The sequence below is a fragment of the Esox lucius genome, chromosome 14, assembly GCF_011004845.1.
Source record: "Esox lucius isolate fEsoLuc1 chromosome 14, fEsoLuc1.pri, whole genome shotgun sequence".
Classification (NCBI taxonomy): domain Eukaryota; kingdom Metazoa; phylum Chordata; class Actinopteri; order Esociformes; family Esocidae; genus Esox; species Esox lucius.
The window spans coordinates 18,351,964-18,364,829 of record NC_047582.1 but is presented as its reverse complement, the minus strand read 5'-3'; the positions used below and the strand labels follow the sequence as shown (position 1 = coordinate 18,364,829).

At 39.4% G+C, this 12,866-nt stretch overlaps 1 protein-coding gene across 8 annotated transcripts in view; it reads right to left on the bottom strand.

Annotated features, from left to right (window-relative positions):
• Positions 1-12,866, bottom strand: part of fubp3 (far upstream element (FUSE) binding protein 3) — a 32,296-nt gene extending 19,430 nt beyond the window's left edge. For 4 of the 8 annotated variants that reach the window (XM_010877799.4, XM_010877802.4, XM_010877800.5 and 1 more), the window contains exons 1-2: positions 12,633-12,866; positions 6,685-6,796 (exon numbers count right to left, since the gene is read on the bottom strand). In XM_010877799.4, coding sequence (XP_010876101.1) covers positions 6,685-6,796; positions 12,633-12,731 — 211 coding nt within the window. In that variant the 5' untranslated portion in view covers positions 12,732-12,866. The remainder of the gene's footprint in view (positions 1-6,684; positions 6,797-12,632) is intronic. The other 4 variants (XM_010877803.5, XM_010877804.5, XM_010877805.5 and 1 more) reach the window with 3 other exon arrangements.

The window sequence follows — 12,866 nt, the reverse complement described above, 5'->3', positions numbered from 1 at the left end:
AATTAAAGACTCCCCCTTTGTAGACATTTACTATTGGTTGCCTGATTGGCTCAGGTCATAATTAGCATCTAAGCAAGGCTAAGCACTAACTGTCGGTAGTCAGGTGAGTTAGCCATCGAAAGTAACTGCAAAGGCCAAGTGTTTGCAAGTCCAACAATCACTGCAGAGTACACCCACCTTGAGGCTACAGCTAGCCAGTCTACAACTGTTTGGATTGAAGACCTCAAGTGCACGTGACTATTATCAGTATGTGAAAAGGGATGTGTAACCACCACTCACCGTTAACATTAGAGAACCAAGTTATGGTTGTGGATGAAATCAAGGTAGCGGTTTGGTCCCACCCTTATAGTGAAACATGTAAATATATTGAGTAGATGCTCTTATCCAGGACAACTTGCAGAAATACATTTAAACTACCCTATATAGGTTTAAAAACAATCATATTAGTATGATTCATATTCACTAAAAGATTTCATTTATTGCTTGTGGCTTTTGTAATCACTGTTTCTTTGTGTCATTCCTTCAAAATTCACTCTGCGCTCACCCTTTAAAAAATTCCAATAAGCATTATATAACAGATGTGAAAGGAGCGTTAATTAATAAAAGAAAACAATTGTCTCATGACAAAAACGTCTCATGTAGCAGCAGCTGCTGTTTCCCCTGTTGCTATTGCACAGACATCTGCCTAGTGTAGTCTACGACTCCACACTTAGCAGAACTTTATTTTGATAACATGCAAAAGTTACTGACTGGTCAGATGGTAGCACTGTCACAAGCAAGTCAGAAATCCATCCACCTGGTTGACCCTAAGCGATTAAACTCAATACAGGTTACTCTCCTGACATGGAACAAAAGTGCCCCGAGCAGCAATAACTACCCTGATTCATTTTCCATAATTTAACATCTTGTAAAAAAGAGAAGTATACTGCTACTCAGGCATGGAATGACACATCTAACCAAAACGTATGGACAAAAACAGAATAAAATAAGAGTAGCAAATAAATCTAATATTGTTTGAACTTTGTATAAACCTTATTGTATTAAATCAACAAAATTAGAAACTATGACAATTAATTTTCCTATAGGCCTCCAATTGAAGCAATGCAAATGCATCTCTTTCTTGATCATTCAACATGCAACAGGCCTGGATTCATTAGGCCGGGCGCTTCACATTTGCACCACAAAACAGACAAAGGATGCATGCACGGGAGCTTAATTGCCTAGCCATTACAGAGACGTATTAGTGCAGGATTCTGCATTTTTCCAAGCAGAAAAATGTCCTGCATTCTAAAAACACAGGCTCATTGTCCATGAGACTCAATTACAAAATAAAATTCCAACTTAAATGTTTAGAGCTACACAGACTGTACATGCTCCTTTTGCATTATGTCTTATCTGACTTTCTGCACAGTGAGTTGAGAGTGTGTGTGTCAGTGTGTGTGTGCGTGTGTCTGTGTGTCAGGAGAAATGAGCAGCATTTTAATTGCTAGCTTGCGTCCATGTCATTAGTTAACATTGGGGTACTTTCGTCCCGCTCATCTCTTCAATTACTTTTTCTGGATAACACCAACTGGACTAGCTAACATTGATATTTGAAACCTAGGCTCTCAATTAGTCACTAGATGGGTTAAGAAACATCACAACTCAGTGAAACACTTTAGAGGCAAACCAGGTTGACTATTTGCACAGAGGTGGTCATCATTATCAACGTGCTTAATATACCATATTCCAACCACTGTGACAAGTTAAATAAAAAATTCAGGGTTCCATAATTGGTGCAAAACAAATGACAACAAAAAGAATGCTATGCAAATAAATAATGATTAACATGTTTCATGAGGCAGAGAAAATGGATTAATCCTTGCATACATATAGAACAGTTCTGGGTGGAGGGAACTATGATAGGCCATCTACCAATTCTTGATAATGTTATCCTTCTTGGTATGCGCGTGTCATCACAAAACTGTCATATCACCCTGTGAGACAAAGAAATGTATAGATTTATACTACCTATGACAGGGTTGGGTACATTTAGATCCTCTGGTCAAAACTTGTAGGTGAACATGCATTGAGCAATAAGCTCGCCTCAACTTGCACTGAACCTAGTAAATGCAACGCCCACTAACATTCAAGCCCAGAGAACTGCCACGATTATGGAGAAATTGGCCGCAAAATAGGTACTTCCCACTCAACGACAGATCTGAGCAAGTAATAAATATATAATCATTAGCCCATTTTAAACACGTTGAGTTTTAGCATGCCACAGCGAAAGGTATTTACTAAAATAGATAAACCAAATCTATAGTTCTCCAAGATGATTGCTGTAAATAAGAATGTTTTCTTGGAATACCAGGTAAAATTGTAAAAGCTCTAAAGGTGCAGGCATGATCACATTCTTAAAAAAAACAGATCGATATCCCAATGGCATCAGCCTAATCAGATTTGAGGGACAGCATTCTAAAGATTCAGTTTAATTAAATGTTAATCTACATCCAGATAAACAAAGATGACAAATATTTGGGGTGCTACGAAACAATGTTCTGGTGCCACCAACAAAGACACAGTGCTCCCATTGGAATAGTTTGTGTGGAGCTTGGTCAACCATCTCCACTCCATCATAGAGATATAGCTAATTATAAATTCGCTACATAATTAACTTGTAAACATTTGTCAGCATTAAGAGATTTGCAGATTATACATTTTTTAAATGTGCACATTTTTAAATAACAGGTTTGAAATTAGGCTGGGGAATGCGCTTTCCTCAGGCAAGCATGTGCAGACGAGTACTTTGATTAAGCAAGCAGTGGGATAAGCAAAAGAGCTTCGCGAAATCTTCAACTTTCCTGAATCTGCTGAGAAGTTGTTGCGATGAGGCAATTAATCATCTGAGGGAAAACTCATTTCAAAAAAGTACATCAACTGGAAAGTTGTCATTTCCACATAATTGGACAGATTTGAGCTAAATTCAAACTGATTAATAAACATGACCCTACTTAACAAATCACACTTTGCGACCACTTACATAATTATAATACAAAATGTTGGTAAACCCAACCTTTACTGTCACTCAAAACTGTACATTTTAATCAGGTGCCCCAAAACAGTTGCCAATGATTAGAAAACAATTAGAGGGTAACAGAAGGGTGTAACCTTGAGTTCAGAAACTTGGTCTGGCGTGGTCTTAACCATATAGGTACGTTGTAATATCAGGCAAAGATCTTCACAAGGCCCTCCGAAGATTAATTGATGATTATTAGTCTGGAAAGGTATACAGCCATTTCCAAAGGCAATGTCAAGGACATCATTCCACTGTCTGACAGGTGATCAGTGGCAGTCTACAGAGGACAAGTAATCTCACCTAATTCAGCCCAAGACCTGACATCCAAGAACCACAGGGTAACATCAAGGGATCTACAGGTCTCATCTGCCACAATCAATGTCAAAGTGCTTGAGTAAACAGTCAGAAAGACTGCACAAACTTCACCAACAAGGGAGGCCAGGAAGGAAGAAGCATCTGCTCTAAATCCCAAAAGTACAGGAACAATGTGGTCAAGACAAATGAATCAGTGGGAATTGTTTAGCCACAACGCCTGACTTCCTTTAAATAACAAGAACTTAAGGGGGTGTACTTTGTGACATGACTATATCAGGATAGTAATTTATTATATAAAATGGGCACAAGACAAGTTATGACATTTGGCTACAGACACAGTTCAGAGAAGTTCCTGCATAGCACTTAAGTTAGGGATTCAGGGCTCTAAAGATCAAGTTTTGCACTCCCATTTGCAACAAAAAATGGATAGGTGCGAACCAGAAAAAATATTTACAAGCACAGTGCGCGAGAGTGAGGATTACAGCCTAACGTAATTAATTTTTCCCCCTGCTGCTAATTGTTTAAAAACTACAAGTCCCTCATTCCACAAGCGGCATGCGCCAACCACAGTAGAGTTCTGTTATGACACAGGCCAGTCAGTGAGAGAAAGGTGACCAACACCAGAAAAAAGTTTTGCCTATAAGTTAACATGTCGTTAAAAATGAAGCCCCTTCAATTATATTTTAAGCAAAAGAGATGAGAAAGAGGAATACAGCAAGGGGGATTTGTGAGGTTCAACCAACAAAGCCTCTTCACAAGGTTTACCTGAGGCAGCTAACGTTAGGGATGCTGAGAACGTTAGCAAAGATACCGTGACCCCCGCTGTCACTTCAACGTCCACTGCAGCCGGTGGAGGGAGAACATATAGATTGATATGGATTAGGGCTGTCAAAATTAATGCGTTGATGCATGCGATTAATAACAGTATGCACTGCTCCATGATGGAAATTGGAATACCTACAAGAACAGCCGTGCCTCTCCAAGCCTTTTTAAAAAGCTGATCCCTTGACGCTGTGCGCACAAATCCACTTGTTAAACTAGCTTTTAGCATGCTAAGTTATTATATTACATTGAAAGTCTGAACTAGACATTAAGATTGTCGCCCAGTCACATTTCCACTAAAACATTATAAATCGCTTAACTAACAACTTTTATGCAGAGCATAAATAAATGACATATCTGATCCTGAGTAATGTTAGTGGATAAATATCTCTGGCTACCTTGCCTACCTTTTACTGTTGCATATTTAAGTGATCTACCTAATGGTATTTGGAAATCATTTAATAAAGAGACATATTTGGCTGTGACCAAACACCTATCAAAAAAAGTTACTTGTTTCTAGGCCCTGACCTGAACCCAATTCAAACCACACTCGAAGAGCACAACGGTAGAATATGGTAGAGCTACTGGATCAAAGACCAGCAACTTTCTATTTAGATTCACATGGGATACCAATAGATCCTGCCAGTCATTGTAATAATTTGAGGGGATAAATGTATGGGCCATGACATGGCAAGACATTGCTTGATTTCAAATCAAATAACCAAACAGGTCTGTCTGTTCAAACATGTCCACAGCTTACAATAAAAAATCTTTAACAATGCACTGCTTTTTTTGAACACTTTCTAAAATCGGAATTAACTACAGACATTTATGCGATTAATTATTTTAAATTGTTTGACAGCACAAATATTGATCTTTTGCATCTAGTAGGCCTGGGTCAATGTGTAATTTTGGCAGTACGTGCTTTTGCGCAGAAGTGACAATTAGCAGTGAAGCACACACGCAGTATAAATATGTATGTAATAAACTGTTTAATAAACTAACTTTACGGTCACATTTTTCACTGGCCTCCTAAATTTGTGTGCACTGACATGTTTTCCATTTAGGAGCACATGTAGCTTAGAGCCCTCGGATGGCACAACAGCAGATCATATACTGCAAGCCTGTGGTCTTGGATCTTGGTGTCAGCAAACTGAGCCATTGCTGGGGTCCGGGAAGAGATTATGGAATGCGCAGTGGCAAGTGGATGATACATCACTGATATGAATTTGACAAACAGTCAGGTGATTCAGCACACTTTACATTAGTAAGGGCACAACTTCCTACTATGATTTTCTTACGCTGTATGGGAATCAAACCCACATCCATGGCATTCTAAGGGCCATGCTGAATGATCCAAACATCAAGACATTACACTGAACCCTGTGCTGGATTTACTTTAATAAGTCTAAAGTTAAACAGACTCTGGATTTAGCCCACATGCATTTATTAATTATTCCAATTGGACTCTTAATATCTCACCCGGCACAGCCTGAAGAGGACTGGTCACCCCTCTGAGCCTGGGTCCTCTCTAGGTTTCTTCCTATAATTCAGCCTTCTTAGGAAGTTTTTCCTAGCCACTGAAATTCAACACTACTATTGTTTGCTCCTTGGGGTTTAAGGCCGGGTGTTTCTGTAAAAGCACTTTGTGACAACTGCTGTTGTAAAAAGGGCTTTATAAATAAATTTGATTGATTGATAGCAGGTGGGCCCTTAAAGCAACCAGCATTTATCATATGTAGCAGCTAAAGCATTGTATTCTAAGCAAAAAAATCTTGATGGCCTTTCAGTCATCAGCTCCTGTTCTTTCTGTCGAAATGGAGGTACAAACATTGAGCAAAAACTTAACTCTTGAATAGAGTTGAATATGAAAAGACTTGAATATGGTCCCCACTTCAACATTTGCACTCCCATTTCCCAAGTCCAGATGCTAACCAGCCTACTTCCAGTACAATGCTAATCTCACTCATAACTCAAAAGCTTTTCTTTCCAGAGGGCACCATTACTAAACCCTTCCACAAATAGGCTAGACTACGTTAACATTTTATAACACTTGTTTAGGTACAGTATATTCCCCTTATTTAAGGCGGTCACAAGCGATCTCTTGATTTGGGGTCACTAGTCAACCAGGCCATTTGGCTACACTCGGGTCTCATGACAACCCAGCTGATATATCAAGGGTATTTAAGAGGCTAAGGAGGACAAAGCTGTTATGTAATGTAGTTTGCAACGGCTCACCTGACAACAGTGTTTGATTTAAACTAACACAGTGCTGTACTAGTCCTCATGTAGTATGGTAGGAGAGCATCGAATCACAAAGATACACGCACGTGCCTCACATTTTCAGAGCTTTTTAGAGTGTATCCAGATCAGTGCACTTCAACAGGGATAAGTGTTAGGGCTTATGTTAAGTCAGAGGACTTTTGTATGGAGGTGGACCACCTGCATGGTGTATGTGGGATAGCGGAGAGATCCCGTTGTCAACTTACCGCCATCATCCAATGAGCGTTTCTGGCTTCCATAACCGTAGAGAGATGGGTCTACAACTGGAGAGGAGTTGTTCATGTGGGTCATCTGGTCACTCCCCATCTTAGCCGCAATCTGAGGAGAAAAGCCAAAGGAAACAGAAACCAGTTCAGAGCAAATCCCAACATACTTCAACTATCTGGGACAGGTCGTTACAAAGGATTAAATACAACTTTAGGTCTAAATGTTTGCTACATTTTTATAGCAAAAGAGCATTTTACATTAGTGTACTATAGCCAAATACGCGTGAAAGAGTCAAATCCTAAATTATGAAATGGCTATAACACCACAACATAACATGAACAATTCACAAAACACTGCCTGCAACACCAAAACGTGTCACTTGCCAAAGCCAATTAACTACATGTATTCTCCAGAGTTTGACATTCAAATCTGAACACTGCACAAAAGCATTAAGGCCCATTTCTCCCAAACCTCTCATCCTCAACCAACTCTCCCGACTCAGAAAGTATAGTTTCAGAAAATTACAGAAAATTGATGCCATTTCTGCTGTATGAAAATACAATGTGGCCAATTAGAAGCTAACGATTAGAGCTTCTACACAAGTAATTATCTACCACCAAGGCAACAGACCAAGCTGCCTGTTGCTGAAATTGAGAGGGGAGGAGCTAAAACTAAAAGCCATCCAACAGTTTCTGATCCCAATGAGGGCTAGGCTGAACTCAGTACTGGCAAACAATAGTCTGAGTAAGGGCAACACCGCTGCCACACAACTAAACCCTTCGGCGATGGTTGTGGGAGGTGGCAGCATGTCAGCAATGCAACCGGCACATGAATGAAACACCCAGGGCAAAGCTCGGGCTTAGTAGTGCACAAGGTAAACAGTACTCACAGGACAACAAGGAGTTTGTTATGGGGCTGGTTCGGGGCAAGTCAAATCCAAAAAGGAATACTTGCTCTGAACATAGAAAATACTCTGATGTGATGAGTAAGGGCCAAGGGAAATTCAACCAATGTCTCAATACACTATGGGCATGTTGCTTTAAAGGGGCCCTATGCAAGTTCTTATGCCACTTATTGGCAAAGAGTTGAATATCAGTTCTATAAATCCATTAGGGCCTGACACTACCATTCCAAACAACAAGCATATTGACGGGTCTGAAGCAGTGTAACCCCCAACTGTACGATGGCGCAATGAACACAGACTGGGTTTTAGATTGGGTCGAAGTTGATGGGTCCTTTTCATAACTACGGAACACAGAATAAACAAAGTAAACAAACGGCTAAACAAATCAAAACTTCTGGACTATCTATTGTTTTAAATGCATTGCCATATTGCAGAAACTCGACGATGGGTAGCTAGCAAACATGAGACCATATTTGTGCTAGCTAGCACGTGCATTTTGACCAGTTCGCCTTTTAGCTTGATTTAGCCTTGTGCAATGTAATTGCTTCTTCTGACCAATAGTCACTTATGTATTAGGGTTGGTTAAACAACCAACAATCCATGCTAGTTTATCTTTGAAGAGAACACCAGGTTGCAACATGATTTCCCCTGCAGCAAATGGAATCAAGGAGTGTCTGTTTGGACAACTTAGCTAAATGTTAGCGTATCGTCTCAACAAAAGACTGGAGAAACCTTAAAATGTATCTGCACTCATACAAATAAAAGAAACAAGAACATTAAATGACTTTCTCCTAGCTTTCCGTAACCATCTAGCCAACTAGCTTAATGAGGTATAAAGTAACCTTACTAAACAAGTAGAAAAGTGGCCAACTCTGCATCACTGTTCATACAAACTTCAGCTCTAGCCATCAAATAATTGCCAAATTCATCCGTTTTACTCCATGCAGCATTTGAGGCGCACATCTCTTCAGTATAATTTCGTTACTGGAGCGCTCGGAGTAGGCTACATGAACCCAGACAAAGCTAGTCATTGGCCTTCACCTCACACACCTTCAGGGAAGTACATGTACTACTTGTTAAAAGTAAACATTTTAACAAGTAGTACATTTACCTGTAGAATGGAACCATTTGTTCCATAGATGTAGAAAATAACATACAGAGTACAGAGCAAGGATTAGACTGACTATTTGATAAGCCCCAATGATCATTATTTTCATGCTGGATTAGAAACAGAAAACCCCATTTAGCATCACTGAATTCCAATACTGTGCTGCCTCAATTTACCACAATGCTAACAATAATTAGACAAGCAGTTTCAAGAACGCATTTCCCAAGGGTTTAGATATTGGGTCATCTATTTTCAGAATATTGTGAAAAATAATTTCATAGTATAGCTAAATGGAAAATTCTTTATTCTCAGTAGTTATTCACAAAAATATAGAAATCTGTCTCTCTTTGTTATGATCCAATTTCTGAATCGGTCATAAGAGTGAAGTTCAACATTATATCCCAAGTCCTATCATGCAATGGCAGCCAAGGATGTCGGATCAGTACGATAAGGTGAAAAACAGGGCTATTGTAAAGGAATCGGAAATATGTAAAACTTCCAATAACACCGGAAATAGATCACAGCTGACGGTGAGGGGACAAGATTACATTAAAAGTGCTCGGGAGGGCAGTTCATATGGTTGTCCTAGCCAATCAGACGTGCCTTTATCCATCTACATCTGTGCAGACGCCAGGTCATTTGTACCTAAGAAATTCTACATAAAAACAAATAAATAAAAGATTTAGCAGAAAAGGGGGAATTTTGGAGATACACAGACCCTCATTCCAAAACATTTTGCATGGATATAAAGTATGCATTGTCCATTTTGGATACATTTTGGTCTGAAACATACCCAACAAGGTAATTCAGGCACAATTTTACTTATGATATATTACGTAAGTCTCCAACCCCACAAGAAAACCATACACCTTTCCCTTATGTTAATAGATACATTTTAAACTTCGCTCAATGCCAAATCACACCTATAATATATGAGTCAAATCTGATAAAGGGGAACTATTCTGTTCTCTCAAAACATTTTAATTATTTCTGTAAAACAGACTGTAACCCTCAGAACAAGCTGCATTTTATAGAAGGTAATCGTCCGTTCCCTAATCAAGAAGCACCTGCACTAGAATACTCAGTCTTTTGCCACAAAGTAATCCCCACAGATAGAGATTTGTATTACCTAAACTTTCACTACTTTTCAATCTGGCAACCAAACCTCTTATCATTGACTGCTATTTTATTTACAGTCATGTCATTTTGGCTTGATTAAACAAGAAACCCCTTCGCACCTTCTAACAACGATGGTACCTTTTTGCAATGGAATCCTTGGGTCTCTCCATATGTACGACATGTATAAAAGGCAGCTTTATGAGTTGCAGGGAAAAACATAAGCTACATAGAAATAACTTCCAGATATACACAGGTAAACAAAAACAAAAATCCCAGCGTTAGGAAATCTTTGCTTGAAAGATGCTTCAAAATGAGCACTACATCAACCATACTTTTGTCGCATTTGACATTCCAATCTGTCAAACAACCCTCAACATACAATGAGGGCACGATTGGAGAAGGTGCAGGGAAATTATTTATATATATATCATTATACATAAAAAAATACACCCTAAGTCACACCAGGGGTGAGCGTTCCACTGTACAGTATCGAAAATGCATGCACTCACGAGTAAATTGCTCTCATTAAAAAAAGTGTGCTAAATGTGGATGTAAATCGGTTTGTAAATGTGGATGTATTTCACTGAATCCTCTCCTGGGGACTGCAAGACAATTTGTTGTACCCCTGAACAAGCTTACCTGAGTCAACTAGTTAAAGGCTTAATAATTAATAGACAAGTCGATTCAGGAGTATTAGCTTAGGAATACATCCAATAAATGGAATGGTTGTGGGTCCAGATGAGACATTTTTGAACCACTGTAGACCTGATCGGCCAGAGCACTCACCAGAAATGGCAAATAAAATGTTCTGACTACTGGAAGACAGACTATGTAAAATATGTAACCATGCAGCTGATTACAGGCAAAATGCAGGGTTTTTTCCTTACAGCCACAATCATCCTTGATAACAGCACAAAAAAAACAATGCCCATTGGAAACCACATTTTACAATTTGATCTATCATCTACCAGCAAGGATGCACAGTCCTGTTTCATTGAAGCATTTGGTGGATTAATTTGCAGGCTATTATTTGTTTTACCAAAATTCACTTGCTTTGTTTAAAGCATTCATTTTCAGAATCACATGAGTTTGCAGCACCTGTCAAACTGACTTATTCTTAACACAGAAGAACATCTTGGGGTTCTCTTTTGAACAAGTAGCATCACAGTACCTCAGAAGTAGACTTGACTTCACACCAAATTATCTAACGCCTCCAGTCTTCAATACATTAGGAAAAATATAATTAGTCCCCAAGTTATAACCATTTAAATTGTACAGAACAAGCAATTTATACTTTTAAATTGACTTAAAGGTCCAAAGCTGCTCTAGTTTGTCACCTTCTCCAAACATTCCCAGAAGTCTTGTATTGTTCGATCATGGCCTAAAACCCCTGTGACTTACAAGTACATTTAGGAGTTCATGCAACTGTATAAAAGTCAGCAGAATATTGCAAGGTGAGAACAGGCCTGTTTTAGCTTAGTGAGCCCAGGCTCCACAAAAACTTGTCCCAGATTTACTGTTTGCCATAGCATGTTTCCTGAAGTTGTAAATTATAAGGATTCTCAGGAAACGTTTACTATGTCCCTTGAAGTGGCATTCCAGTATTATAATGTATAACTAAATGTGTTTAGATGTCCTATTATAAAATGTTAGGCTCGTTTAACAAATCATAGTACGGTAATGAATTAGATTTAAACATTTGTCGAAGGCCCTTTGATGTGTCAATAAGTTGGGGGAAACAAGCTAGAGAAGTACAGTAACATTACTCCATGTCATTAGCTACGTAGAAAACGTTAGCGAGATATGGTTAGCATCCAAGCTTATGAGTTGCTGTCGCATGACTGAGTAATGCTGTAGCTAACAACCTTAAACTACGTTAAGAAGCTAGCTAGCAGCTACCGAGTGATAAAGTGCAATAAACTACACATGCTAGAGTTGCATTTTTTTCTGGAAGAATACACAGTATCACCCAATATAGCAGCAGGTTAGCGAACACCCTGTTGAGAAAAAGTTCAGTTCTCACATTTGTAAGCTCACGTTGTTAGGTAGCAAGCTAGTTAACGTAATTAGATGTTGACGTTGCGATGCTAGCTACGGTTTCCAGTGGATGTTTGCTAACTGGCTTAACTTGTATAATCGAAGCTAGCTAGCTAGCTAGCATTCGTAGCAAAACGAGTCACTTATAGCTACTACCTAACCACTGAAATAATCTATTGACATTCAGCAGTGAAGCGAACTTATTTTCCGTAGAACAAATGTGCCAGTGGGTGCGATCCAATCTAGTAACACATTAAGTTTACGTTTTCTACCAGCTAGCTAACTTTTGACAGCGCGTGGCTAAAATCAGCTGATATTCTGGCTCCACCATGAAACTAGGCCACAACCAGTTGGTCGATGCTGGTGGTAGTGAGAAAAAAACGTCGCTAACTAACTAGCTTTAACTTCTATGGATTTACAACAGGTTGCAGTTTGTTGCTTATGCCTCGTTTTAAAGTTACTCACTTCAGTTTGATGCTAGTTCTTTAGTAGCAAACTTAATTGCGTAAATATTTCCCTAATTCATTTGCTTTTTCTTTGACTTTGGCATGTTTATTTGGCATGTTTTGCCTGCATTATCTTTATCTGCACGCACAGCCATGCAGTCTTAGACTTGGACCTTATATAGCTAGTTAGCTAGCTGTGCATACAGGGGTGGTTTATGGGTGTGAAGAGGGGGTATGCTGGTTGAAAAAAAAGTGCACTCTTCCACCACAACGAATGGTCTTGGTTGTTTTTCGTCTGAAATAAATTGGTTTCTTCTCTTTGAAATGAATTACCTGTCGGGCCCGGTGTAAAGCGTCGGCGAAGCCATCTGCTTTCGTTCCAGGCTGAGACACCGAGGCCTGTCCCTGTACCAGCTCCGCCATCATCATCATCCCTACCACAGCAGCTCTCAGCAACACACCAAAAAAAATAGTTGGACTGGCGAACAAATCAAGCAGAGCAGCACACACGCGCCGACCCCAGGAAGTGAAAGCTGAGGCCCCTTCTAACCAACACCGCGATATTCA